This window comes from Panthera onca, chromosome A1 (genome assembly GCF_046562875.1).
Source record: "Panthera onca isolate mPanOnc1 chromosome A1, mPanOnc1 haplotype 2, whole genome shotgun sequence".
NCBI classification, from domain to species: Eukaryota; Metazoa; Chordata; class Mammalia; order Carnivora; family Felidae; genus Panthera; species Panthera onca.
This window is the reverse complement of record NC_138339.1, coordinates 158,841,444-158,867,269: the sequence shown is the minus strand read 5'-3', so window position 1 is coordinate 158,867,269 and position 25,826 is coordinate 158,841,444. Positions and strand designations below refer to the sequence as shown.

The 25,826-nt window shown below is 58.2% G+C and overlaps 1 protein-coding gene and 1 long non-coding RNA gene across 6 annotated transcripts; one reads left to right on the top strand and one right to left on the bottom strand.

The window, feature by feature from the left end:
- Window positions 1-407: 407 nt before the first annotated feature.
- Window positions 408-18,946, bottom strand: GRTP1 (growth hormone regulated TBC protein 1). 3 transcript variants are annotated; one of them, XM_078452822.2, is made up of 8 exons: window positions 18,771-18,944; window positions 18,361-18,512; window positions 12,415-12,573; window positions 10,084-10,208; window positions 7,876-7,972; window positions 3,010-3,182; window positions 2,744-2,929; window positions 544-746 (listed from the first exon to the last, which is right to left on the bottom strand). In XM_078452822.2, exons 1-8 carry the CDS (start codon window positions 18,806-18,808, stop codon window positions 657-659), a joined length of 1,020 nt encoding a protein of 339 aa, XP_078308948.1. In that variant the 5' UTR covers window positions 18,809-18,944; the 3' UTR covers window positions 544-656. The 3 variants fall into 3 exon arrangements, with proteins under 3 accessions (XP_078308950.1, XP_078308948.1, XP_078308944.1); XM_078452818.1 differs by lacking the exons at window positions 18,361-18,512; window positions 18,771-18,944 and adding an exon at window positions 17,945-18,056; XM_078452824.2 differs by lacking the exons at window positions 2,744-2,929; window positions 3,010-3,182 and having other exon boundaries at window positions 408-746; window positions 18,771-18,946.
- On the top strand, window positions 18,334-24,448 carry LOC144617395 (uncharacterized). Of its 3 annotated transcripts, none has more exons than XR_013557842.1 (3): window positions 18,334-18,439; window positions 20,891-21,116; window positions 23,610-24,448. It is a non-coding gene; the product is annotated as an uncharacterized LOC144617395 (long non-coding RNA). The 3 variants fall into 3 exon arrangements; XR_013557841.1 differs by having other exon boundaries at window positions 22,967-24,448; XR_013557840.2 differs by having other exon boundaries at window positions 20,891-23,743; window positions 23,876-24,448.
- Window positions 24,449-25,826: the final 1,378 nt, after the last annotated feature.

Sequence of the window (25,826 nt, the reverse complement as noted above, 5' to 3'; positions counted from 1 at the left end):
AACTGCCCCATGCAGGGCTCAGCCTGCCCAGGCAGTGGGATTTCTCAGCAGGCAGCAGCAGCCCCACTGTCAGGGCCGGGAGACAGGGTCAGGGTTAGGAAGATGGGGTCTCACTGGGGCTTCTCCCTCCAGGGATCCAGGGTGACAGTGGCTGTGTGAGCACTCGTGGGCCCAAGTCAGACTCTGCCATTCCCTAAAGCTTACACACCTCTGTCCGCTTTATGTAATACAATAATTTCAAAAATCAGTTTTTAAAAATTACCTTTCTAAAGAGAAATCACGTGCTGTGTGCACAGACCTCACGTAGATGCCGTGGCACAGAAAGGGATTTGGCGTTAACACTAGTGACAGTTTGCGGGTTTGGTCTTCATTTTCAATCAGCCGGTGAGCTGACGGTCACAAACTCGGAGGTGTTCACGTGCTTTATTAAATATGCATATCTCACATTTTATAGGTTAAGATCTCAAGTAAAAATACATTTCTAGAAATCCATGACTTCGTAGCCCATAATTGAGTTACAGAGGACATAATTTTAAATCGGTCTTGAAAAACATTCACAACGAAGTGTACAGACGTCAAGTACTCCGGCACCAAACAGCAGGAAACGTCAGCTCTGGAAATGAAGCCTCGGGGGCGACAGCAGACAAGGGCCCTGGTCAGCCCTGCGCCAGCAGCCTGGCCCTGCAGCTCTCGCGAAGCCTGGTGATGGTGGCCATGGACAAGCTCCCGGGCTCTGAAAATATTTTCTGGAACACAAAGGGAATTTGTTTAAAAAACCAGCAACAGGTGTTCAGCTCAATGGTCCCCCCCCCATACCCCCACTGCTGCCCCAAGGGAAGGGCTTGCACGGCCCCTTCTCCTGCGGCCCCGAGCTGTAGCTGAGGGGTCCTGTGGCAGCTCCAAGGCCAGTCAGGGCCCTCGGTGAGTGGCCGGAGTATGGGAAGCCGGTGGAGCCTCAGACTGTTGTCTGCTGAGAACAGGGGCTTCGCACTGAGAAAGACGTACCCCGGGGGTTGGGGGGGTGGGGGGAGTATATGCGATCACATCTCTCCTGCATACTAATAATTTAACGATCACTTCTACAGTTACTGCTGAGAAATTCACGATTTACAAACCAGGCCAGATGTGAGGCTGGCAGTAAAAAGGTGTTGTTTTGTTTTGAAGAAATTAGAGGAATTCTTCCACAGGTACGTGTTATGCAGCACCTAGGCCGGGGCAGAGTGTTTACGGTCCTGAAGGGGGAATCAGTCAAGTCCTGTGAGCCCTGCTTACTCTCCAGAAAATTCTAGATGTTCTTGTGCGGGACTCTCTCTAGAGGGCGCATGGGCTGCAGGTACCGCGCCTCGGGGAAGAAACAAGTGTTCAACTTTGCAGAGATTGCTGGGGAAGGTCCCCGCGCTGGCCGCCTCCCCAGCAGCTCCTGTCAGAGGGCCACGACGCACAGTGCTTCCCTCCGGTGGCTCGCGGTACCGGCAGCCACTCGGCCTCCTGGGGTGCTTTAGAAACATTCGCACTGAGCACCTACTGTGTGACCACCAGCGTGCGCGATGCCAGTCAGAACCAGACGGCGCTGAAAGCGTCACGCGGAGGGAAGGCAGCCAGACAGCGACACGCGGACTCACTGGTGTACCTGACACGTGCAGACAAGGCAAACCCGGACGGAAAGCAGACCGGTGGCTGCTGGGTGGGGGAGGGGCAGGCACTGGGTCCCTCGGGGGTGACGGCCGCATCACCAGACCTCGAGCCGCCCATGCGCTAACAGGGAACAGAAAACCCCGTGTCACCCAGGAGGAGCCACCAGCAGCCACAGCCCAGATGGGGTAGGCGGGGCCTCGTCCAAATCCCAGGCTCACGACCCTGCCCTCTGCCCTCTCTGGACGAGGCGTTGTGTCATGTGGGACGGGCTCCAAAGAGTTAGCTGCAGGCTTCTGACGGTACCCAGCCGGTCACCACTTCTGTTGAGGCTGCTGAGCATGGCCAGTCCACCCGTCTGCCCGCCACTCGGAGCGCATGTGTGGCCCTGGCGACTGGTCATCCCGTGGCCTGGAGTCCGGCTGGAATAGGACCCCTCATTCCCCATGCCCCAGGGCAGAGGCCCCGGCCTCTCCGCGCCTCCACCCAGGCCGCTCCCAAAGCCACCCCGCTCCGCGCTCCCACGTCCCCGCAGTGGGAGAAAGCCTTAGTGGTGCACTCTGGCCAGCGTCCTGATTCCAGGGCAGTCTGCCGTCAGAAGATCACCCGATTGTCCCCTGATGGCAGAGCCGGGGGCTTGCTACCTCCCGGGAGGTCGGGGGGAACAACCGGGCCACCTGCCTGCACTGATGGCTGTTCAGGTGCTGAGCAGAACCTGAAATCGGCCTCCCCCGGCCTCCGCAGAAGGCCTGTCAGTACGGCTCCTGCTCTGTTCGCTCAGCACACCAGAGTCATCTACATAGCCTGCACGAGGTCCAGGACCCAGCACGGAGGCCCGGGCATCGGGGAGCTGCCCTTTGGGGCAGGACACACAACAGACACATGCAACCCCACTGGGGCCACGGAGAGCCATCTGGGACCAAAGACGCTAGCTACAGGGGAAGGGGTCAGATGGGTCTGCATTCCGACCCAGTGAACCTGGACCGGCCCAAGGGGGGGTCCCAGCAGGGGGGGGGGGGCGAGGCCCAGAGGGGACACGGGGACAGGCAGGCTGGGGACGCCAGCACGCCTGGCCAGGCCGCTGCACCGGGAGCAGAGCCCCGACACTCACCTGCATGAAGGTGTGGCACTCGGTCACAAAGCTGCCTCGGGTGATCTCCTTGAACCGCTCACAGGTGTCCGCCACACTGCTGGCTTCCAAAATAAAGGCCTGGTGGTGCTTGATCAGGGTCAGGGCCACCCGAAAGAGAATCTTCGAGCCTTCGCTGAACAGACAGTCCCAGATCCGGAGCACCGTCTGCGGACAAACAGAAATGGCGCGTCACCGGCTGGGGGCTCACACGGCCCTGGTCCCCGCGAGGCACATGCCACGCTCACCTCCACGGGCAGGACGTCCACGAACAGGCAGATGAACCAGCGCGACACGACCAGGGTCCACAGGACGCCGTGCCTGTCCATCAGGGCCGCCACTGCTGGCAGCTTGGTCCTCACCAGCTCCCCCAGGACCTCCTGGTCTGTCTTCAGGCCCAGCATGGCGGGGCTGTAGTAATCTGCCACACGAGGAGAGCAGGGCTGTGGCTGAGCGCCCTTCCCAGCAGAGGAGAGGGCGGCTCCCAAAGCGAGGCCGCGCCGTGCACCGGTGAGAATCCGCCGGCGGGAAGCGTTTGCACGGCTGCGCTCATGGCACCGAGAGGGGGACACAAGCAAGTGTCCACTCGGGCAAAGGGACAAAAGTGTGCCGTGTACGCGGGCGGAACTGTCCTCAGCCCCACAAGCAAGGGTGAGCCCTCAGGATGAGGTGCGCGGACCAAAGCCAGACACTGGACCGGTGTGGCTGAGATCCCTGCAGCCACCACACCCACAGACTGGACGTAGGACCGTGGGCCCCAGGGCTGGGGGTGCGGAGCTTCGGTCTGGGAAGATGAGAAAGCTCTGGGGACGGGCTCGTCAGTGTGAGCACACTGGTGCCCCTGCTGAGGGCTGGCCGGCAGCATGGACACGCCATCTGGCTAAGCAGGGGCCGCAGGACACAGGAACAGGTGCGGGGACAGTGCTGACAGTGACCTGCACAGGACGGGGCCCTTGCTCTCGGAATCAGTCCGCGTCCTCTCTCCACACTGGAGGGTCAAGTTCCTGGCATTCTAGAAGGGGCTGGACATCCCCACCCCTCTGACTGCAGGAGGACAGAGGCAGCCAGAGGCCTGGGCCATCCTGTAAATCACAATGAGACCTGATAGCTTAAGTTGGAGAAATGCCTTAACCGAGTTCGTGGCCTGGGGGCCCCAGACCATAGGAGCACAGAAAGCACAGCCCACCAAGGTGACTTCACGGCCACTCCGCTCCTCCCGCCCACAGGCCTGGGCACTGGCTGGCAGCTGGCGGTCCCCACTGGCTGGGACCACGCACTCGGACAGACAGCACGACGTAGTATATCTTCTCCGAACGCATGTGTCCTCCCAGAGAACTTTTTTGCTCATTAAAGGCACGTATTGTAGACTTTAATGCTTAGTTTTTGCTGTTAAAGTAGTCTCTCAAAAATGAATAAACATTAAAAAATTTAAAAACAGAACACCAAGGATTTTACAAGTTTTTCCTGCTCATATCCTCATTTTGCATCTATCATCTCTTCTTAAATTGAGCAACATCCTGGCCCCCCCAGGAGATGGAGCAAAGAGCCTCTGCAGTCCGTTCAGAGTGTCCTGCAAGCGACCCAGTTCTCCAAGTGACGTCCTGGGGCAGCCGGGTTAAGCCTTCAGGCAGTAAGAGGGTTTGCTGAGCTCCCAGCAAGGTGGCCTCACTCCTGGCCCCAGAGAGGCTTACAGCACCTTCCAAAAATAGACCCGACCAGCTCACACCCTGACTGTCCAGGGCCTGGGGGTCACCAGGGCAGGAACCCCGAGACCTGACCTCCTCACCCTCCTGGCCACATCCGGCCCTGACGCCGAAGGCAGATGGAGCCCGGGGCCCGCTCCTCTGGGCCGTCTGAGCAGAAGCACACCTCCGGGCCAGCATTTGGCTAAGCACAGGATGAGGAGCCTCCTCAGTAGGCCTGGCGGGGGCCTCGCCTCGGGGACGGCAGCCTTCTGCAAACAGTGCCCTGGCCACGTCAGCACATTGGAGGGCTGAGCCGGGCTGGGGCACAGATTTAGAACCAGCCCGTCTTACTGCTGCCAGAGCTGGGATCCAAGGGGGTGCCATCTAATTCCAAAACCGATGCTCCCCAGCCCCCCAAAGGCAAAAGCACACCCCACAGGCACAGGGCACAGGCGGTGAGATACGGCCCACAGGTAGGGCGACCCCCTGGGACAAGGTCGTCAAGAGGACACGGGAGACACACGGCAGCTCCAGCGGTGTTCACACCTTCGCTCTGCTTCCCAGGGCCCCTGAGTCTCCCCCACGGAAGGTGCCTTGGTCCTCCCTTGGACCACCTTCTGTCTTGAGCTGTGTTTGGAGGGGAAACAGGTCACACCAGCTTGTCGGGAGGCCAGGGTGTTGATTCACTGGGCTCTGCTCGATGCGACATCCCAGACGGCACTCCCGCTCCGTTCCTGAAGCCCGATGGCACCGTCAGCCGGGGCCGCACTGGCGTCTCCGCAGGCCCAGGAGGCCTGTTCCCTCGTCCTTTCCCTGGATGCCTTGGTCCGAATGGTGACTGCTCAGGACAGCGGCCTGACCCGAGAGAGGCCGCCCGGCAGGCTGGGTGGAGGAAGGGCGGGGTCTGCATGTGGAGGCCAAGTTCAGGGCGTGCACACACCGTGTACTGGTGCTCCAGAACATGACTTCCCTTCCACGTCAGGTGTTCTGAAACAGGGGAGGCTCTGCTGGCCTAGTCACAGGTGTCCCCGCACCTTCTCGCTCGTGGGAGACCTCAGCCGGTCTTCCCAACTCTCAGCCACACAGGCCTCCTATTATTTCCTACTGAGCTGCTCCTACCCAGAGCGGTAGGGACCCTTCACGCGTGCGCTGCATGATCACAGACACCACCTCTTTTCTGCTTTCCTTGCAAGGCCTTATCTCAAAGTCAGTTTTTAATTTTAACGTAACGAAAATTATCAATCTTGTCTCTTCTATTTTTTGAATTTTGTTCAAGACCTACCTCCCTCCTCAGCAATCACGAGGCTGTTCTCACCTCATTTTCTAAGTGTCAAAGTTCCGCTTTTTCACGTGTCTTGAATCCACCTGGAGTAGGAATAGGGTTTTCCATGTACACAGGTGTCACAGAGGATGTTGCAAACGGCGATCTTTCCCTACTGATTGACATACCTCAAGCCCCAAGTCCCCCAGATTCATAGGTCGGAAGACCAATCGATTTCTGCACTCTCACCTCTGGTCTCCATACCGTTTCCTTGTAATGGCAGGACAGGACGTTAAATCTCCAATATTCCTTCAGGCCTCCCTGGTTCCCTAGATAAACCCTCCTCAGATAAAAGAACCACCGAGGTCCAAGCGGCTGATGTCACCGCAAGTGTGATCTGCGCATGTGAGAGCTTCCATGACATCTGACAGCCGCATGGCGCGAGCCCCACAACGTGAGCGGATGAGTGTGTCCTTTTCTGTTTTCTGAAAGATTTGTAAAGCGCGCAGAAATTCTCCACACCTTCAAGGTTCGATGACAGTATTGCCATTTCAGACGGTCCACTTTCTCCTAAATCAGCTTTGTTAGGCAGTATTTTTCTCAAAATTTTCCACTTGGCCTCTTTGTCTTACTTGTATTCTCTTGAGATTCTTAAAAACCTCTAAAGATTTTCAAATTCCAGCACCCTTTCCATTTCCACGTATCCGTCCTGCCAGGCTCTGTCTGTTGTGTCAGTTTTTCCAGAGAACCGGCCTTCATCTCGGCTCGTCTTTCTGACTCCTTCTGTTCCGACTTACCAGTCCTGGAAGCCTGTGCCGCGGGGAGGCCGGCACGGCTCAGCGTGTGTGACTAGTGTGCCACCTCCCGGGCCCCCTGCTTCTGTGTGACGAGGAAAGAAACTAGGGAGCAGGATGCTGGTGCCGGGCCAGCTTGCTTCCAGTGACCCACAGCAGTGCCTCTGCCCCCTCAGTCCTGACTGCAATGTCGTCCGACGGGACGTCACGAGGACGGGAAAGGACATTTCAGGGGCTAACACACAAGCCTGTGCAGTCACCTGCCCTTCAGGGCCAGCCCAGAGCCCCTCTGTGACAGTTTCAGGCTGTGCCGTGGCTGCTGCTGCCCCCTCCCGCCTGTGTCTTCATTCGCTGAAACTTCCCAAGCCCCAGAGCAACCCGGGGATGTGACAGGTCTCAGTGAGTATTTGTGGGAAGGAGGTGACTTGGTCACAGTACAAATACACATCATGATTCAGTCTCCAGACGCAGCTCAGCCATCGCTCCATCTAGAAGGTCCCCTGACCAACCCCCCGCCCCGCCACTTCCTCGCCATTTCCCTGCACCTGCCGCTCAGGCCTCCCCAGGCAGAGCTGGGATGGTGAGATGGCACGCACATGGGGACGGTCTGTCCCTTGAAGGCGGCCTATCCAGGAGGGCTGCTGGCGTGTCCACTCTGTGCCATGGCGAACAGTGGCACTGGAGTGTGGGAGTCCCCATTCTGTAAAATGGATCAGTAGTTGGGCCCGTGTGGTACTGCTGTGCTGAGGCGAGACTCGGGACATGGAAACATGCTGTATGCTCCCAGGCAGAAATCACAGCCGACTCCTGCCGTGGTCACTGCGGGGTGCCCGGAGCTGGGGCCAGCTCTCCAGGGTGGTAAGGGCGGTTCCAGCCCGACTTGAGGGCACTTATGCTGGAGGGGAGAACCAGGGCTCACCCGTCCGGTGGTCACGAGAACTCCCCGGGCCGCACATGCCCTGTGTAGCTATGCCCGCCTTAGGCCAAGCACGAGGCTGGGTCCGGTCACGACCGTCGCGGCTGTGGAGGGCACAGGTCTTCTCCCACCCAAGACGGCTCTGGCCACTTCTCTTCCCAAAGCAATCAGGGTCCATACTGCATTACCAAAACCGGTGCTATTTATTAATCAATGAATTGGAAGGAATGATTCTCATCCCAATAACAGTTACAGCTGATAACGACTCACTCTTAGGACTGTTCTGAACTCTACAGGAAGCCGAGTGGACCTCTCACTGATTCTGGGCCCTGCGAGCCTCCACACAATGGGGCAGCCTGGGGACCAAGCCCAGCACCCGACACAGACAGTTCACGCTAAATTGCAGAGCAGAGAGAGTGCAACCAGGGCCCAAACGGTCACAGGCGTGTTCAACCCACCAGGCAGTATTCTTCCCACGAGTGCGTCTAACAGCCAAAAGGATTTCTCTTCGCTCTTGGTTATGAGGACCAGGTAGCCTGCTATGAAGTTCATTCCCTGAAACAAGAAAACGGGTCCTGAGCCGCCTCAAGCCACCTTCAGTGGCTATGACGCACTGCTCGTCCCTTGCTGTCCCCAAAACCACGCAATTCCGGAACGACCTTCTGGTGCAAGATCGAGATCTGCCTTCCAAGTGACACACACAGCACGAGAAAGCAGAAACACAAATCTATGTGAAGAAGCTGTCGGGGTCACGGCCCTGGAGTCCACACTCAGACCCTCCTGGGGCTTCGGCCCCCCTACCACACCACTCAGACCCCCCTCAGGCCTCAGCCCCCCCCACCCCCGACCACACCACTCGGACCCCCCTCGGGCCTCGCACCCACCCCCGCCCAACCACACGACTCAGACGCCGCCCCCCGGGCCTTGCCCACCCCAACCCCCGCCCAACCACACCACTCAGACCCCCTCAGGCCTCAGCCCCCCCCACCCCCGACCACACCACTCGGACCCCCCTTGGACCTCATCCCCCCCAACCCCCTGACCACACCACTCTGACCCCCCCTCGGGCCTCACAACCCCACCCCCCGACCACACAACTCAGAACCCCCTCAGGCCTTGCCCACCCCACCCCAACCACACCACTCAGACCCCCTCAGGCCTCCCCCCACCCCCATCCCTGAGACCACACCACTCAGACCGTCCTTCAGCCCAGACGACACCTACATCCAGCCTCTAAAGCAGGTGTTCCAACAGACACGAGTGCTCAAGTCTGCATCGGAGCAGATGCCAAGCCAACAGTGTATTTTGTAAAACCGCGAGAGCGTGGCAGGACGCTCAGGGCTGCAGACAGTTTCTATGAGGGAGACCGCCAGGGAGGCTCAAGGCACCTGGGAGCTGCAGGCGCAGGGCTCACTCACAGTGGGCCAGTGTCTGCGTGACTGCACTCCAGACAACTTCCACTTCCTTCCTTGTTCCCGATGCTTTCTAAAATGTGCCCTCCTCTAGTAACGGGGAAAATCCAGCCTCTGTCACCCAGTGTCACACACGCCACCCAGGGAGAGGCCACGTGAAGAGGCAGGCACACGCCAGGGCTCTCCAGAGACCACGAGCGGCCGGGGCCTGGACAGACCACCCCTCAGCCGCGGGGGCGCCAGCCTGCCCACACCCCGCCTCCGACCGCGGAGAACAGACCCCCATTCCTGACACTCAGCTTGCAGACCTTGTCCCCACAGCCGCGTGTGCACAGATACGGACTATGAGCTGCACATCGCGCTCACGCTTAAAGTTGTGAGGGTTGTTTTAACGCTGTTTTTAAAACCTACAAGAACAGCGAGTGGAATAACATAAAGACGGTTTCTCGGCTGCCCAGCCTCCCCGGCTCCCACAGGCCGGTCCTCGTCCAGGACGGCCAGTTACCCATCCCGACTTCCTCCCCTGGCACCGCGGGCAGGCTCCAGGGCACTGAGAAAACAGCCTGTCTGGCCTGCGACTTTGCTGCTGTCTTTGCAAGATGCTCTGCCCCTCTTGTCGCTGCAGCCACGGCCCCCTGGCCCAGCCGCCGAGCCCCTGGAGCCTCGCCTGAGAGGGTGGGCTGCAAAGTCCCCACACAGATCCCGGCACCCTCGGGAAGCCCTAGAAGCAGGAGCACCGAAGCGGGAAGCAGAACTCCAGGCACCCAAGCAGCCAGCACGCTGGCAGGCCTCCAGCCCCTCAGACCCACGCGGGACGTCCCGCGTCCCCTGCAGGCTCGCCAATGGCACTTCTGTGGCTCCACACGCCCTTGTCTTTCCCTCCCCAACACCCCAGACAGTGCATGTCCTCGCAAGGTGACAGGAACTGGCAGGTGAGGACGCAGGCTGTCCCCTTCAATCGCAGGGGAAGATCTGACTCCCAGAAATAGCATGGGAGGAGCGCCCCACACACGCCCTGCACTGAGCCCAGCAGATGCTAGTCACTCATTCAGTACCTGCAGCCCTAGGGTCACTTAAGTGACCTCCTACCTTCCCAGCCTCCCCTTTCTGACATCAAAGTAAGTCATTAAGCATATGTTTCACCACTTTTCTACCTGGGGAATGTGTCAAAGTCACAGGCACCATGACTAGAGAGCCCGTGAACAGGGTTAGTGCATCCTTGCTGGTCGCTGTCACCTTCCCTTGGGGGCTCACCTGGCAGTACCCCACACCTTGGTTGTGGCGCCCATAGGCCACCAGCACGTTGTACAGGGTCTTTTGTAAACAGGGATCCGCGCTCTTCCGGAATTTCACGTTGTCCGGGAAGGTCCTGTTCATATCTGCAGGGAAATTCACAACACAGGATTACCCAAGACCAGCCTGTGATGTAACCCTCATGTCTACCACAGGGGGCGCCCCGAACCCCACCTGGCAGGTGTGAGCGAAAGTTTCGACCCTGGTCGCCCTTTGTGGACAAGCCCCTGCCAAGTCCACGGTTGAGGCCACAGCGATGGGAGTCAGGACTGAAGAGGAGGGTATCCTGCCTCTCCTCACAGCCCCTGCCATGCAGCCTGTCTGCACCCCCCTCCCAACACCCCCCACCCCCAGCCAGGAGGTTAACTCTAGGACCACAGGCAACACAAAACTGGAAAATCTTTCCAGTTGTGGAAAGGCAGAACACCCCGAGAATCCCTCAGAGACAAACGGCAAAACCAGACACTGAGAAGTGAATAAACTGTCTGCTCATCAGAACCTGCGTCCTCCTCACCGGCGCTGTGGGAACCTCCCGCGGACCTGACCCTGACTCTGTGAGCTAGCCCACACACGGGCAGAAGGGGGGAGGTGTGGGTGCATGACACAAGTACTTCTTTTTTCTGACCTAGTGACCCCACTTGGATTAGATTAGTGGTGTGTCTGCCGCTGGGCTACGGCTGATGACTGGAACGGACCCGGTGTGCAGGCCCCCCGGCCCCCACACGGCTTTCGGGCAGCGCTCCTGGGCCTCCCTCTGGTCTCCGAGCCGCACCTCTGCTTATAAAAGAACTGACCTAAGCAGAACAGGAAGTATTAGTGCCTCAAAGGACGTTATTTGCCATTGTGTGTTTGTTTACAAAAACGTTTTTTTCTTGGAATTCTAAATATCCCAAAAACTTAGAATCCACCAGGAGTTTAGTGGTGTTTTGGTTTTGGTTTTCTTGTTTGTTTTTTTTTACTAATTCAGACTCTGAGTGACCAGTCCCAAGCCCATTCTTATTCTTACCCTTGATTAGGAGATGTTTTGAAATTTTTCCCTGGGACAGCCCCTCCTTCCCACCTCAGAGGTGGGTGGGACAGGGACGTCCAGTCTGCTCACGCACCCTATGAATGCTCCACTGCGCTGTCCCTGCAGAGCAATTTCTCCAGACCCCTCAAGAAAACAGACAGAACGACGATGGTCCAGCAGGTCTACTGCTGGGCACACGCCAAGAGACTGGAAAGCAGGGACTCAGAGAAATCTCCGTGTGGCCATGCTCGTAACAGCAAACCCACAAAAGCAGAGGCAGCGACCCCAGCGCCCATCAGCGGAGAACAGAACAGACCAACAAAACAGGGTCTGTCCGCACAGCCAACAGGACCCGGCCCTGAAAAGGAAGCATTCTGACGCCTGTTGCCATGTGGATGTGCCTCCAGGGCCCCTCACCGGGGTAAGCGAGCCAGACACGACAGGATGGTGGGCCGGGGGCTGGGGAGAGGCTGACACTCCGTGGGGACGGGGTTTCGGTTTGGGAAGGTGGAACAGTAAATTCTATTATGCATGTTTTACCACAATAAGACATTTTTATCCAAAAACACCGGCACTAAAACAGAGCCTTTCAGTTCATTTTTCAAACCAACAGCAACACTCTGTTTTTCTTGACACGTGTGGCCTCTGCGCAGCAAGGGACCCCCTCCCCAGGCTGGGGACACTCCCCAGTCTCACCGCCTCCAGGGAGTCCCACCTCTCAGCACACTCAGTTAATTGGGCTTTAAAACTTATTTTATATTTAAGGGTGTATGTCTCAAAAGCAAAATCAGACGATCAGTCACACTTCCTAAGAATCTAAATTATTCAGTTTATAAGGGTTAAACGTTTGTTTTGAGCACTTGGAACATCTAAGAGCTCGTGAGCCTGTGTGGTCACTGAGAGTGCCTGGGGCACCGTCGGCACCCAGAGCTCAACACCAGCCACACATCCCCGCGTGCGTCCCTAAGTCCCAGGGCGCTGCCATCAGCACAAAGCCCTCCCAGCGATTACCCTCCGGTCACGACTGCCGGCTCAGAGCCTGCAGCAAGGTCTTCTTGCAGAAACCTGCCCTGCCCTTGCCCCTGCCCATACTGACCTTCCCAGCTGGCTGGCGTCTAGTGTTTGCCGAATCAGTGAAAAACACTGCTCTCCCCTCACGAATGCTCAAGGTTTGATTTTCCCATAAGAAAAATAAAATTCCAAATTAAAAGCAGTGGGCAATCTGTAACAGCGCAAGTTCCCTCCTGGGGGGCTGCGTGCCCCCGCGCCCACCCGCGACTCACCTGTCCGGATGGCCTCCTCCAGCCTGCCGCAGCACTCTCCCTGCAGTAGCCGGTGGTAATAGCCGGGGTTCTGGTCCATCCGGGCCTGGGCTCCGCTCACCCCCATCCAGACGTGGGCCCGGTGCTCCAGGGGGACACCTTTCCGGATATAGCGCTTCACTGAAACGGAAAGCAGGGGCTGCGGTCAGGGACAGACCAGCGTGGCCTGGGGTCAGAGCCTGGCAGAGCCTGAGAGCAAAGGGCGCGACCTCAATGCTTTTGCCTGGCTTCTCCCACGTCAAACATGAGAAGACGCAGAACCTTACACATGCCTACCCGGATGGCTGCGTGCACTCCTTGCAGACCGTTCTCCTGCACGGGGCAGCCCCCCGTCCTCCCTCACCGTCAGCACACCGTGCGGGAGGCAGCGGGCCGGGCCCCTGGGGCCAGGATCAGTCACTGCAGCCCAGGGAGGCCCCACAAGCTCCACACACAGGAGAAGGCCGGAGGCACAGAAGCTGCACCAAGTGAGGGGACATGAGGCAGGAAGCAGAAGCGAGGGCCAGAGGGACAGCTGTGGGCAGGGACAGAGGCGCTGGTGCATGGTCCAGCCCTGGAGGTGACAAGGGACTGCAGGGTCCCAGGCTGGGAGCCTGTGTGACCCCCTGGCGGGGGGCTCAGCGGCCGGTGTTTGTGTCCTGTTCTGCACTTGACTTGTGTCAGTGGAGAGCTACTTCCTTTGGGAGGGATATTTTACTGAAAATAAATACATGAGAAAGGGATCATCGATTGTCTAGCGACCATAGAAACACGTAGGAAAAGAAGCCAAGAACCACAAGGTACCTCAGGTAACAACTTGCTCGCTCGTTTCCCAGGTAAACAGGAAAGATTCGTGAGACGATGTTCAAGTGAATTACAGGAAGCCAGGGGTGCAACAGTTTAACCCTCAAAACCGTTCATCGAAGGAAATACTCAAAGCTTTATTATTTTACTTCCATATTACATTACAAATACCATTGTTATTTTCTTTTTTAATGTTTATTTTATTTTTGAGACAGAGACAGAGCAAGAGTGGAGGAGGGGCAGAGAGAGAGGGAGACACAGAATCCAAAGCAGGCTCCAGGCTCCGAGCTCTCGGCACAGAGCCCGACGCGGGGCTTGAACTCACAAACCGGGAGATCACGACCTGAGCTGAAGTCGGACGCTTAACCAATAGAGCCCCCCAGGCGCCCCACAATACCATTTTTAAAAAAAGAAATGCATTAGGGGTGCCTGGGTGGCTCAGTTGGTTGAGCATCCGACTTAAGCTCAGGTCATGATCTCACAGCTCGTGAGTTCGAGCCCCGCATCGGGCTCTGTGCCGACAGCTCAGAGCCTGGAGCCTACTTTGGATTCTGTGTCTCCCTCCCTCTCTCTCTCTACCCTCCTCTACTCATGCTCTGTCTCTGTCTCAAAAAATAAATAAACAAACATTAAAAAAATGCATTTTAAGAAAAAACAAAAGGCCATACAATCAAAGAAAGTCCACGATCTGCTACAAGGAGAAAAGCATCTGTGGCGCCAGCTGCGTATCACAGAAAACCGCGGCAGGAAGAGCCGCCACGGAAAGCACTGATAAAGCTCCGCTAACTCGCACTCTGCGCTAACCCACCACGGATGCGGCCTCAGCGGAAGCTTCCAGAGGGTGCATGAGGGCAGGAAAGGCCCAGCAGGTGCGTGCGGGATGCGGGGCGGAAGCCACAGGGAGTAGAGACCCTCTGGGGCGTCCCCACGCTGGTGAGGTCACGCGAACCGAGGACACTAGCCACTGGGGCCGCCTTTCCTCCAGCCTGCCGTGCTTTCCGCCAGAGCCGGGCGGGGGTCTCCGGCCGCAGGGAGCCAGGCAGATGCTGCGGCCACCCCCAGGGGCCAGTCCGCGGCCGGGGATGCCTAACTTGAAGACGTGCAAAGGGGGGACACGCAGACCCCAGGCTGCCTCCAGCACAACTGACGCCTAGAACCACAACAATCCCCAGGGGGACCAGAGGAGCCGCCAAGTCAGGGGCTCACCTCCGACCTCCGGCCCCACTCGCAGGCAGTGGAGCATAAGGAAACTCCAGAAATAACCACAGGAGCAGAGCTGACTGTGTTTCAACAGCATCGCAAAGGAAAGTCTTGCGGGCAGAAGGGGCAGAACAGTCTTTCTGAGGAAGGCTCACAGCAGGGCACGAGGGAACCGGGTCACCGCGGGCGGAGCTCGGCCACGGGGGTGGGGGGGTGAGACCCACACTCGGCTCCGAGCCCACAACCCTGCTTCAGGAAAGCCTCAGTGCTCACAGGTGTTTGCACGGATGTTTATACCATCGGCTCAAAGGTCCTGCAGCTGCCGAACGTGGTCCCGGAGAGCGAGGTGTTCCTCAGCAAGGAGGGAAGAAGGACGGGATCCCCCAGATCAGGGCACAGGGGGAGCCGGCCTCACAGGCCTGGGGCCGTGGGGCCCGCTGGCGGGACACTCTCAGAGGCCCCAGCGCCCAGGCAGCGCACGGGGCCCACAGGGGCAGCAGGAGCGAGTGTTTAAGGACATGGGCTGGTTTCAGTCCTGAGGGGACACGAACCTCCCCATGAACTCACAGAAGTATAACCAGTAAGAGCTTATTTCACTACAAATTAAATTTGTAAATAGAAAAAAAAGGCACCTGTAAGATGCTTAAACGCCTCACTGGAGTCGGACACTGGGTTCTACTGGGACCCGCAGGCCCCGCCTGGCAGAGGCCTCAGTTTCCTCGTCAGACGGGGGTGAAGCACGGGGCCCTGGCCTGAGATCCAGGTGGCCGAGGAGGCTGAGCTGTGTCAACAGCTTCCAGGGACAAAGGCTGTTGCCACTGACCCCTTCCTCAGGGTAGGACTTGTCCGGCAGCATTCCTGACCTTGGGAAGATGAGGGGGGCATCTCTTTAAACAAGGTGGACCCCAGACAAATCACTTCCAACTGTCTGTCCCAACAAAGTTAAGCAAATCCCTGTATTTATTGGTATTTGCCTTTGGACAGATGTGTTTGCAACTTAATTCTAACTTAGATGCTGCTGACATTTGCAGCTACTAGGAAAGAGCTGAGACCCTGCAGAAGGCAGTTCAGCATCCGCCCTCAGACGGGACATGAGCTGGAGCAATGGCTGGGCCAGGGCAGGACTGAATTCGTTTTTCTAGGCTGCGGGAGAAGGATCAACCTGTCTCACGTGCTCCTGGTGGGTATTTGCTATGGACAAAAAAGAAAACAAAGAGGAAACACTGGTTGTGTCCACATGTGGCAAAATCGGGCCAGTGAGTTCTGGTGGCCACCTGGAGACGTGCTGATGCCAAGATTAGGAGGTGACCGTGTTATTGGTGACAGGAAGGCAGGCGTCCAGACAAAAGTCCCCCAAAACAGAAAACCACACAGGACAACGAAGCAACAAGACCCGTCACTGAGGTCACAGAATGATGCCCACCAAGGCCCTTCCCCCCTGGGATGTCATGGTCCCTGCAGGACAGTCAGCTGAGTGTGACTGCAGAACTGGACTCTCATTTCTGGAATAACTCGTCCACTCCTGTCTGTGCCACACAGCCACTCCCACAGAGCCGCACAGGTGCTGACAGGCTCCTCGACCGTCCTGCCCCGAAACCACACCAGCACCAGCCACGACACCCGGGGCCACTGAACCCTATGAACCATACACCTCTTGCAGACTGACCTGTGCCTCTGTTTCCTGAGGGAACACCAGGCCGCCCTCCCCCAGGCCCGAGGCTCATCGCAAAGCTGACACTCTGGCTTCCAAACCTGTTTTGCCCCTCTCGTTACTGCAGTCACAGTCTGTTATGTAAGTCAAGGAAATGTTAAAACAAAAAGAGAATTCTTTCAGTAAGCCAAACTGAAATTCTTAGAGCTCACAGACACCAGTGCTCAAAGAAAGTAGGAGCAGAAACCAGATAAGACCTTTGAACCAGGGAATACAACTGGAAAAGACAGGAAGGACGAGCATCTGGAAGGTTCTGCACGCTGAACAGAACGGATGCCGGAAAAGAGACACTTGGCGCCACGTGCAGCTTAGGACGGAGATGCTGAGGGTCCTCCAAAGGGAAGGACAGGAAAAGGCTAGAACCAGATGGTAACACCACAGACAGGGCCACTGAGGCGCATGCACATCTCAGTGACTGCGTGCTACCAGCCTCCGGGTCCAGGGTCAGCCACGGGAGGCTTCTCCCGCGTTCCCGCCAACTCCCGGCCTGCGGGGCCAGCCGCCACATTTGCACACGTGCGTGGGAGACGCCTGGTGCTGTCAGCAGTGGCCTCTGCCTGACCCAACAGCTGGGCCAGGAGGAGAGCCCCTGGTACTTCACGTGATGCAGATTTTCACCATGGATCCAAATTAGCTTTACTTTTATACACTTGTATTTTTTAAAAACAAAAGACCAGTCAACTCTTAAGAATAAACAGAAAGGAGAATAAAGGCAGACATGCCGATGGAAACAGAGGCGACGCAGGGATGGGCGCTGGGGGATGATCCCTGCAGGGAGCGCACAGGGCGCTGGCGGCATCCAAGGTCTGCCTGGCAACAGGGGACCAGCCTGAGGCCCCTCCCGGCCCTTCGGACTGTGTGAACTGCTAGTTCACCTGAGTCACTCCTGAACACTCCCCCAGCAGTAACAGCCCTGAGGAGGGCCCCTGGTCAAGGGAGAGGCAGGTGGGTGGTGGGGCCCAGAGTTGAGAAAGAGCCTCTCTCCCACCTCCCTGAGCGCCCCACCCCCAAGATCAACCTGTCCCCACCAACCCTGTGCAACTGCACTATGTACTGGGCCCGCTCTGGGCCTTAGTTCACCAACCCCTTTAAAAGCAAAACTTGACCTTGTCACACCCTCTTGCTTAAAAACCCTTTTACTGGAGGGGCGCCTGGGTGGCGCAGTCGGTTAAGCGTCCGACTTCAGCCAGGTCATGATCTCGCGGTCCGTGAGTTCGAGCCCCACGTCAGGCTCTGGGCTGATGGCTCGGAGCCTGGAGCCTGTTTCCGATTCTGTGTTTCCCTCTCTCTCTGCCCCTCCCCCGTTCATGCTCTGTCTCTCTCTGTCCCAAAAATAAATAAAAAACGTTGAAAAAAAAAATTTAAAAAAAAAAAAAAAAACCTTTTACTGGAGCCCCTGGGTGGCTCAGTCAGTCGAGCGTCCACCCAACATTTAATTTCAGCTCAGGTCACCATCCAGGATTGTGGGATGCAGCCCCACATCAGCACGCTTGGGATTCTCTCTCTTCTGACTCTTTACCCCACCTGAACTCGAGCTCTCTGTCTCTCTCTCTCTCTCTCAAAAGTGAATTTAAAAAAAAACAAAAAACTCTTACAGCTGGCCTCTCTCTGCCCAGTCATGTGATGGAGCCCTGGGCCCAAGACCAGAACGCTCTCATTACGTCCCCGCTACCGGTCACACAGCTCTGTCCCTGCCGCTGACCTCCGCCCTCACCGTTCTTGGTCACCAAAGCCCTATCTCAGAAAGCCCTAGCCTTATCTTGAGTCCCGGAAGCATACACCTCCCAAGGGCCTCACCACATTCCGGCAGGTCCCCACCGTCTCCTTATCTGCGGCCTGGGGAAAACACTCCATTCATTCAACAAACGTTGAAGCAAGTGTGAGGCCAACGCTGGGGCAGGGAGGGGAATGTGATTCCCAGAGGAAAGCAAACCACACCAGAAACCAGACGAGCAGCCAGAGGTCAACACAGGCGGGACAGGGCAGGGGCCGGCTTCTGTGGCGGTGTGGAAGCCTGCCCTCCCAGACCCGCAGGAGGGAGAGCGCCAGGGAGGGCAGGCCTGGAGGAGGCGCCAGGCCCAGAGAGAGCTGGGCTGGGCAGGACACCGGGCAGGGGGCTTCCGCGCTGAGGCAGGGAGGGGGGGGGAGGCGGGAAGGGACGGAGACCCCGCCCCTCAGAACCAGCTCTGGCCGGTCCGCGGCCTCCGACCCACCTGTACCGCTCTTCTGGACACCTCCGCCCCCCTTCAAAAGTTTGGACCATTTCATCGCTCTTCTAGTGAGTATCACCAGGTAGGCGGAAAAAAACTCCTCATAAGCTGCATAATCAAAGTCTTCGGGCCTTTCAAACCCGTACGGATCGATCCTGCAACAAGAAAAGGAACCTGTAAGCCCTAAATAAAGTTTCGCGCGCGCACTGGGTTCCCGCGGGGACGAGGCCGCGTGCGCGCGTGGGGGAGGCGACGCGACGGGAACCGCGACCGACCCGCGGGGGGGGGGGGGGGCGGGCGCGCCCCGGCCCTCCCCGCCGCTCCCCACCCACTCGCACTCCACAACCCAGGTCCCCATCCCGCACTCCACACCCCAGGCTGGGCGAGGCGCGCCCTGGCCCCCACACGCCCACCTGGGGACCCGGTCCCGGGGGCGCCCCGCAGGCTCCATGCTGGGAGGGCGGGGAGGGGGCGCCCGGGGGCGCGGGGACCGCGGGGTGCACGCCGAGGAGTACGAGTCCCCCTCCCTGGACCGGAGCGCGTGTCCTTCCGCCGGGCCGCGGACGCGGGAGGCGGGGCGGGGGGCGGGGCCCGAGGGATGAGCAGCGGGAGGGAGAGGGGCGGGGCTGCACCTGCTCCCGCGGCCCCCGCTGAGGGCGGTGTCCGGCGCTGCTGGAGCTGGAAGCGTGGGAGGTGTTAAGCCCGGAGGGAGTGGTGCGGGATGGGAGGCTGGGGGCGGGATGGGAGGCTGGGGGCGGGATCAGGGGGCCACGGGGGGCGGTCCTGAGCGCAAGGTGTGCGCCCCGCCCCCCCACCCCCCCCCCACCCCAGGCTGGCTGGGTGGGTGGGCGGCATTTCCCGGTCACTCCGTTCAGGCCTCCTGGGCTTTGAGCAAAGGTGGGAGATAGAGTTGAGGTTCTCCTGAGATACCTTCAAACTTCAGTGCCTGGCCGGTCCGAAGGTCAGAGCTCTGACCTATGAGCCCTATTTTAATTTTCCTTGTGCCGGAAAAGGGCAAGTCTTACTTTTCACTTGTTTTTTTCAGTCTTCACTTCAGACCTGAGAACAGCCTATAGTCCCTGCACCCACCTGGGGACCTGCCCTGTTCCTTCCTGCCTCCCCAAACCCGGCTGGGGAGGGGGTCCCGGGTTCCAGTCCTGCCCTGACTGCCTGGGAAAGCCCCCACCCTGCCAGGGGTCACATGGTCACGGGAACTGGCTGGCTGTGCACCACCCTGCAGGATGGTCATCTGGGGTGACTGGGGGTTCACAGCTCAGGGGGCGCCCACACAGGAGGCAGAACGGTGGGGGGGTTCCCTATTCAGCCACCCCTCCAATAACGTGTTCAGAATCTTGGGCGTGTGGGTCAAGGCCAGGTGCTGTCTGCAATCTTGTTCCTCAGGGTGAGGGGGAGGGGAGTCACCAGCAAAACTAAAGGCATCAAGGCACGCCCTGAACAGTCCTGGGGCCCTGACGCCCTGAGCCCTGCAGGGGCACCCCTGGGAGCCAGCACCATTACTCTCCTGAGATTTCAACACTGGGGCGTGAAAACCTTGCCAAATCAGGGAGACCACAGAAAATTTGCCAGAACTATGTTGTGAATTTTGGTTTACAAATGTGGTGAGAAAGTGGGTATTTAAGGTTCTTTGAATTTTGGATTTAAGGCACTTGTAGCCTCAGCCCTCCTCACCCCAAGCGTCCTTTTTGAAACAATGAGCCCAAGCAGGAAGACGCTTTCTCTGAGCCCCGGAGCCCAGTCCACCTGTGACCAGCCCTGTCGGAGGAAATGCCTTTCTGGGGCATGTGTGTACTTTCTCGTGAGAAGTGCCTGTGGGCCATGCAGAGACGTGGCTGCGCCCCCCACACGTCTACCCGAGCTTTACTGGACCTGCGGGCAGCCGACACGGCTCAGAGCCGATCCATCCAGGGCTAAGCAGAGAGCCTGCAGAGGAGCCAGCAGGACCCCCCCCCGCCCCCCCCCGCCGACCTCCTGCCACCAGCCATCATCAGGCTTCTGCGGACCCTCGGGGGCTGTAGGTAATTTAGGGTCCCCTGGACCTAACCACAAAGGCCAGTTCTGCCAGCGTCCTGGTGCCACAGCTTAGTGCAGTGCCCTTTGTAAGCCCCCCCCCCACCCCCTCCACCCCCCCCCCCCCCCGGTCCCTGCTCTGACCTCCTTGGGACACTCTCAACAAGGGTACTTTCTTGTGTGACATTCAAGTCAGCAGACGGGGTGACTTATCCTCACACCAACATGGGGTCTCCCCCGGCCCACGCCTTGCGCACCTGCTCATCTTCCTTTGGCGGGTTTCTCTCCCCACCTGGATGGCTGCTACCAGCCAAAGGGAACGACTCCCTGAAGCCCCCCCACCCCCACCCTTCCAACTCTTCTCTGGGGCTAAACCCCATTTCCTGCTTCCTGTCGCCGGGCCTATTAGCAAGCTGATGCTCCTGCCCCCACTTCTCTGGCACTCAACACCCCCGCTTCCATCCCACCCAGCAGTCCCGGGACACGCCTGTCTCCTTGCCTGCAGGTTCCCCTCCTCTCTTGATGGGGGTCAGGATCCGGCCTCACCCCCTGCCACACACTTTCTCACAACTGCCTTGAAGAGCAGCATGGCCTTGGCTCTGATGCCCCCGCAGGAAACCCAGGCCACAGGACATGTGCACTTGGGCTTGAGCTTGATGGCGGTACCCCTGGCAGGTGTATTGGGGCCAGATGACACGGGAGGACGGGCATCCTGTGTGGGGGCAAGCGAGGTAAGAGCAGCCAGCCCAGGAAGTAGGGGAGGGAAGAGGATGAGGAGGCCCAGGTGGCCAGGACAGCAGCGGCCAGAGGGCGGGAAACAGAGGGCTGCCGGCCCAGGGTCTGCCTGAGCCTCCCCTTGGGAACAGGAGGTAGTGCGCACTGTGCTCTCCAAGTACCTCCATCCACATGCCCAGGGCTGAGTTCCCTGGGCACCCTCCCTGCCAGAACCCTTTCCTCAGAGCTGGCAGCCAGAGCGCTGAGCCGTCCTCCCTGGAGACCATGCAGGCTGTCACTCGCCAGGTACCACCACGGCCCCCTGCCACGTCCCCAAGTTTCTGTGCAGGCCAAGCCTCAGCAGGGGAGGTGGGTGGACACCCCGGCGACACTGCCCAGACGGGGACCCTGACCCAGAGAGCGGCTGTGGGAGCCCGAGGCTGCATTTCTGCCGAGCCCCGGATGTGGGTGCTGGTCCCCAGCCGGGGCCTGTACCACAGCATGACCCCACATTCAGCGAGGGCTGCGGGGGTCGACTGATTCAGTTGAAAAGAGCTGGAGAGACGTGACCACCAGATGCAACATGGCCACACCCGGGAAGACCCTGCGGTGGGGGGGGGGGGGGGGCGGGGGGGCGAGACTGAGCGAGGACTGGGAGGCAGACGGACAAGGGAACATTAGTGACGCTGGTGTGTCCCGGTAGTGAGGTGGTGTGTGTGTGTGCACGTGCGTGCGTGTGTGTATTACTGGGGGCTGACACAGCTGAGCCCTGGGAAAACAGTGGAGGTTAACACGCCCCTGTGTGTCCTACTAAAGAGATCCCCACGGGGAGCCCTCTCCTGGGGTGCAGGTGAGACTCGGGGTCCCCTGCTTATCCGGGACCAGCCAGACTCTGCCCCCTACACCCCTCCTTTGCTCCAGCAGTAATGAGCTGGACTGTTTTCGCCTCGCAGGGCAGGTCGGCTCCCGCCGCTGAGCCTGCCGGCCACCAGCCCACTGTCTCACCTACCTTACTGTGCCCCGTGAAGCAAGCCTCCCGTGGCCTAGCTCCAGAGAAGCTTCCAGACCTCACTATGGCAGTAGCCCCATCCCTTTGAATTGAAGTACTAAGTCCAGATTTGTTTTCTATTTGACTAAAGAAGAGTATTGACGGGTAAAATAATATGAGGTTTGGAGTTGGTGTTAGATTCGTTCCAGAAGAGAGAAAAAAGATGGGCGAATGGAGCCATGGCCGAACCAGGAAGCTGGGCACTGGGTACACGGAGCGGTTTTCCGTTCTGAAAGTTTCCATAATACTGTGTGTAACCAGTAAAGCAGTAATGCCCTCCCCACAGGGGGCAGGAGGGCCCAGAACTGGCCCTGCGGCCTTGGCCCCCCACCAGCCCACTGTGGCCTGCTCAGAGGTCAGTGTACCGCCAGCCACCTGGAGGATCCTGAGGCTCTCACTCCTGCCGTCCCCATGAAGCCAGAAGGGACATGTGCAGATATTATTAGTGAGGCGGGGTGCTATGGGGTCTCCAGTGACCCCATGAAATGCCCACAACTCTGAGTCTGAGCGGCCACCTTCCTGGAGCGAGTGTGGGGTCCTGTCCCAAGGTTACCGTCATCAGACACTACACATTCCTCCAGTCCCCGCAGGGGGGGGTCCAGCCCAGGAGTGTGAGTGAAATCATTGCCTTGGGACAGCCCAGGTGCACCAGGCCGCGGGGCCACTTGACGAGAGCCTTTCTCTTTGGGGAAATGTCACCCTCTGGAGACTGTCATGGGTGAGAATGCAGTCCCCCAGGCCACGCAGGTCCCCTGCTCAGTTTCTAGGGGTGTGACCCCGGCCAGGCTCGTCCTCTTGGACATGTCTCCTTCTCCCCAGCAGGAGCCGGAAGGGGCTCAGTCATTGCCCGGTGTGCGGACTGTGCTCAGCAAACCCCGGGCCTCTTGTTCCCATCCTAGCCTCCCAGGCTCAGGTGCCTCACACGCGATTTCCTCCGAGGGCAGGTTGTGAGTGCCCCTCAGGAAGTCACCCCAGACCCTTCAGTGACGTCCTCTGCAGAAGAAAAACAGGTTTTGGAAGCGGGCAGGTCCACTGAGCAGGGAGCCCTGCAATTATAGCCTGAGAATGGCGTTTCCAGTTCTTCCAGCACAGACGTGGAATGCAGCTGTTCTGTGGGCTCTGGGCATCAGAGAAACTCACGATTTGTTTTCAGAGATCATTTTGAGGGAGTGTTCCTTGTAAGCAAGTTTTATTTTGTAACAAGATTAAACGCACATTTTAAAGAACAAAAACTGTGATACAACCTAATCTTACAAAATGCTCAGGGACGCTGCGGGAGGGGAGGCGCAGGAAGCACCCCGTCCCCAGGAAGCCAAGAAACCGGGGTCCTGCCTCCATCTGCTCCACTGGACAGACGGACGAACAGACAGTCTCAGGAAGAGTGGGAGGGTACCAGGCTGGGACAGGCACACACTGTCGCTCGTCCCCAGCCTTCCTTCTCCTGTCCTCCCTTCTGTGCTAGAACCCCGTTTTTGTGCCCACGGCGCAGGCCTCTGTGACAAAGAACCACAGCCCGGCCGCTAGACAGCACCCGTGCTCACGTAGTCTTGGAGCCTGCGGGTCCGAGGGCTGGTTCCCAATGCACCATTCTCCTGGGTGCGTGGACACCGTCTCCCGCCCGCGTCCTCACGTGCTTCCTCTGTGCGTCCTGACCTCCTCTTATTAGGACACCAGTCATGTGGGATCAGGGCTACCGACTGACCTCGTTTTACCCTCACTTCTTTAAAGGCTGGATCTCCAAACGCAGTCACATTCAAAAATACTTCTGCTGGGAAATGAAAGCACTGACAACTCTGGGACTTCAGGGGCGCCTGGGGGGCTCAGGTGGGTGTCCGACTTCGGCTCAAGTCATGGTCACATGGTTCGTGAGTTCAAGCACCGCGTGAGACTCTGTGCTGACAGCTCGGAGCCCGGAACTGCTTCGGATTCTGTGTCTCCCCCTCTCTCTCTCTGCCCCCATTCATGGTCTGACTCTCAAAAATGAATAAACGTTAAAAATAAATTTTTTTTTAAATAAAGACATGTTTATTTACATTTTATAAGGGGTCAAATCTAAAGTATAATAGGGGCGCCTGGGTGGCTCACTAGGTTAAGCATCCGACTTTAGCTCAGGTATTAATCTCATACTCCATGAGTTTGACCCCCACGTCGGGCTCTGTGCTGACAGCTCAGAGCCTGGAGCCTGCTTGGGATTCTGTGTCTCCCTCTCTCTGCCCCTCCCCTGCTCATGCTTTGTCTCTCTCTGTCTCAAAAGTAAATAAAAACATTTAAAAAAAAAAAACTAGAAAACAAGGGCACCTGGGGGGGTCAGTCGGTTGAGCATCTGACTTTGGCTCAGGTCATGATCTCAAGGTTCATGGGTTCGAGCCCCACGTTGGGCTCTGTGCTGACAGCTCAGAGCCTGGATCCTGCTTCAGCTTCTGTGTCTCTCTCTCTCTCTCTCTGCCCCTCCCCCGCTCACTCTCTGTCTCTCAAAAATGAATAAACTTTAAAAAAATTTTTTAAAAACCAAAAGTTTGGGACCCTAGTGCAACAATAAAAAGACAATGTCCCAGATTCATGGCATGCAAGTTACACACCCAGAGACATACTGACACTTTCCTGTGAAAGTACACGTGCCAGGGACCAGCACAGGGCACACTTCCACTAACTCTGTGGTGGCCGTGTGGGTACACATCAGAAGTGACAGGCTCCCGCATTTCAGCTGGCAATCCTATCCTGGACACACAGGAGACACTGTGACCCGGATTTCTGTGACCGGGAGGTGAGGAGCTCTTCTCTGCTTGAGAATTTTTCTTGGGGAGGCTGTTCTGCAGGGAGAACAGCGCTCTGTCTCTGTGCTCTTCCCTCTGAAGTTTTCTAACAGCCCCTCAGCCCAGACGCATAGCAGCTGCCATGTTTCAGGATGGAGCCGTGGGGCTCACTGGGTCCAGGGCCGAGCATTGTGGGACCTGCCAGGGCCCATGGGGGTGTCCCGGCATACAGAGGTAGGTGTCGACCATCTGCACTTCCCATCCCACCAGCAGAGCGTCCAACAGAGTGTCCACAGTGACCCAAAGGGGCTGAATCACGAACAGGATATGTAGGGAGGCGCTGATCACAGAGGGAGTAAGCTAGCGGCCAGAGCAGCAAAGGTTCAGGAGGGTGTCTGTTTTTAGAGGCTCGATGACGTTCCTCAGAGGCACCTCCAGGCTGGGCAGCTGGGCCGCTGACTGCTCGGGGCTGCGAGCTGTGAGCTGCCCCCATGCCCGGTGTGTGTGCTGTCCCTCCAGCCCCGGACACGGATGCCAAGGCCCTGCACTGACCGCCCCAACTTGTAAAATTGTGCCAAAATATACCTGACAAAGAACTTGACCTCTGAACCATCCATGAGGGAACAGACAGCTCAGTGGCCATTAGCACACTCCCACTATTGTGCAGCCACCACCCTCTGTCACCAGAACTTTCTCATGTCCCCAGACCTAATCTCTGACCCCGTGAACACACCTCCAGCCCCTGGCGCCCCTCCTGCTCTCCGCCACTGGGAATGGGGCTCCTCTAGGGGCCCCAGGGGAGTGGAGTCCCACAGGATTTGCCCCTCTGTGACAGGCTTGTTTCTGTGGACAGGTGGGTCCGAGCACCACCCCAGGCGGTTTTCAGTACTTCCAGCCCATTCAGTCTTTCTGTGGTGGGAGGTGCT

Excerpts from the sequence above, each read along its gene's own strand:
- GRTP1 (XM_078452822.2), bottom strand. The coding sequence starts at position 18,808 with ATGGAGCCTGCGGGGCGCCCCCGGGACCGGGTCCCCAG. Across the intron at positions 12,574-18,360 it reads TGTCCAGAAGAGCGGTACAG|TGAAGCGCTATATCCGGAAA; the intron begins GTGGGTCGGAGG and ends TTTCCGTTTCAG. Across the intron at positions 3,183-7,875 it reads CGTGGGAAGAATACTGCCTG|ATTACTACAGCCCCGCCATG; the intron begins GTGGGTTGAACA and ends CTCGTGTGGCAG.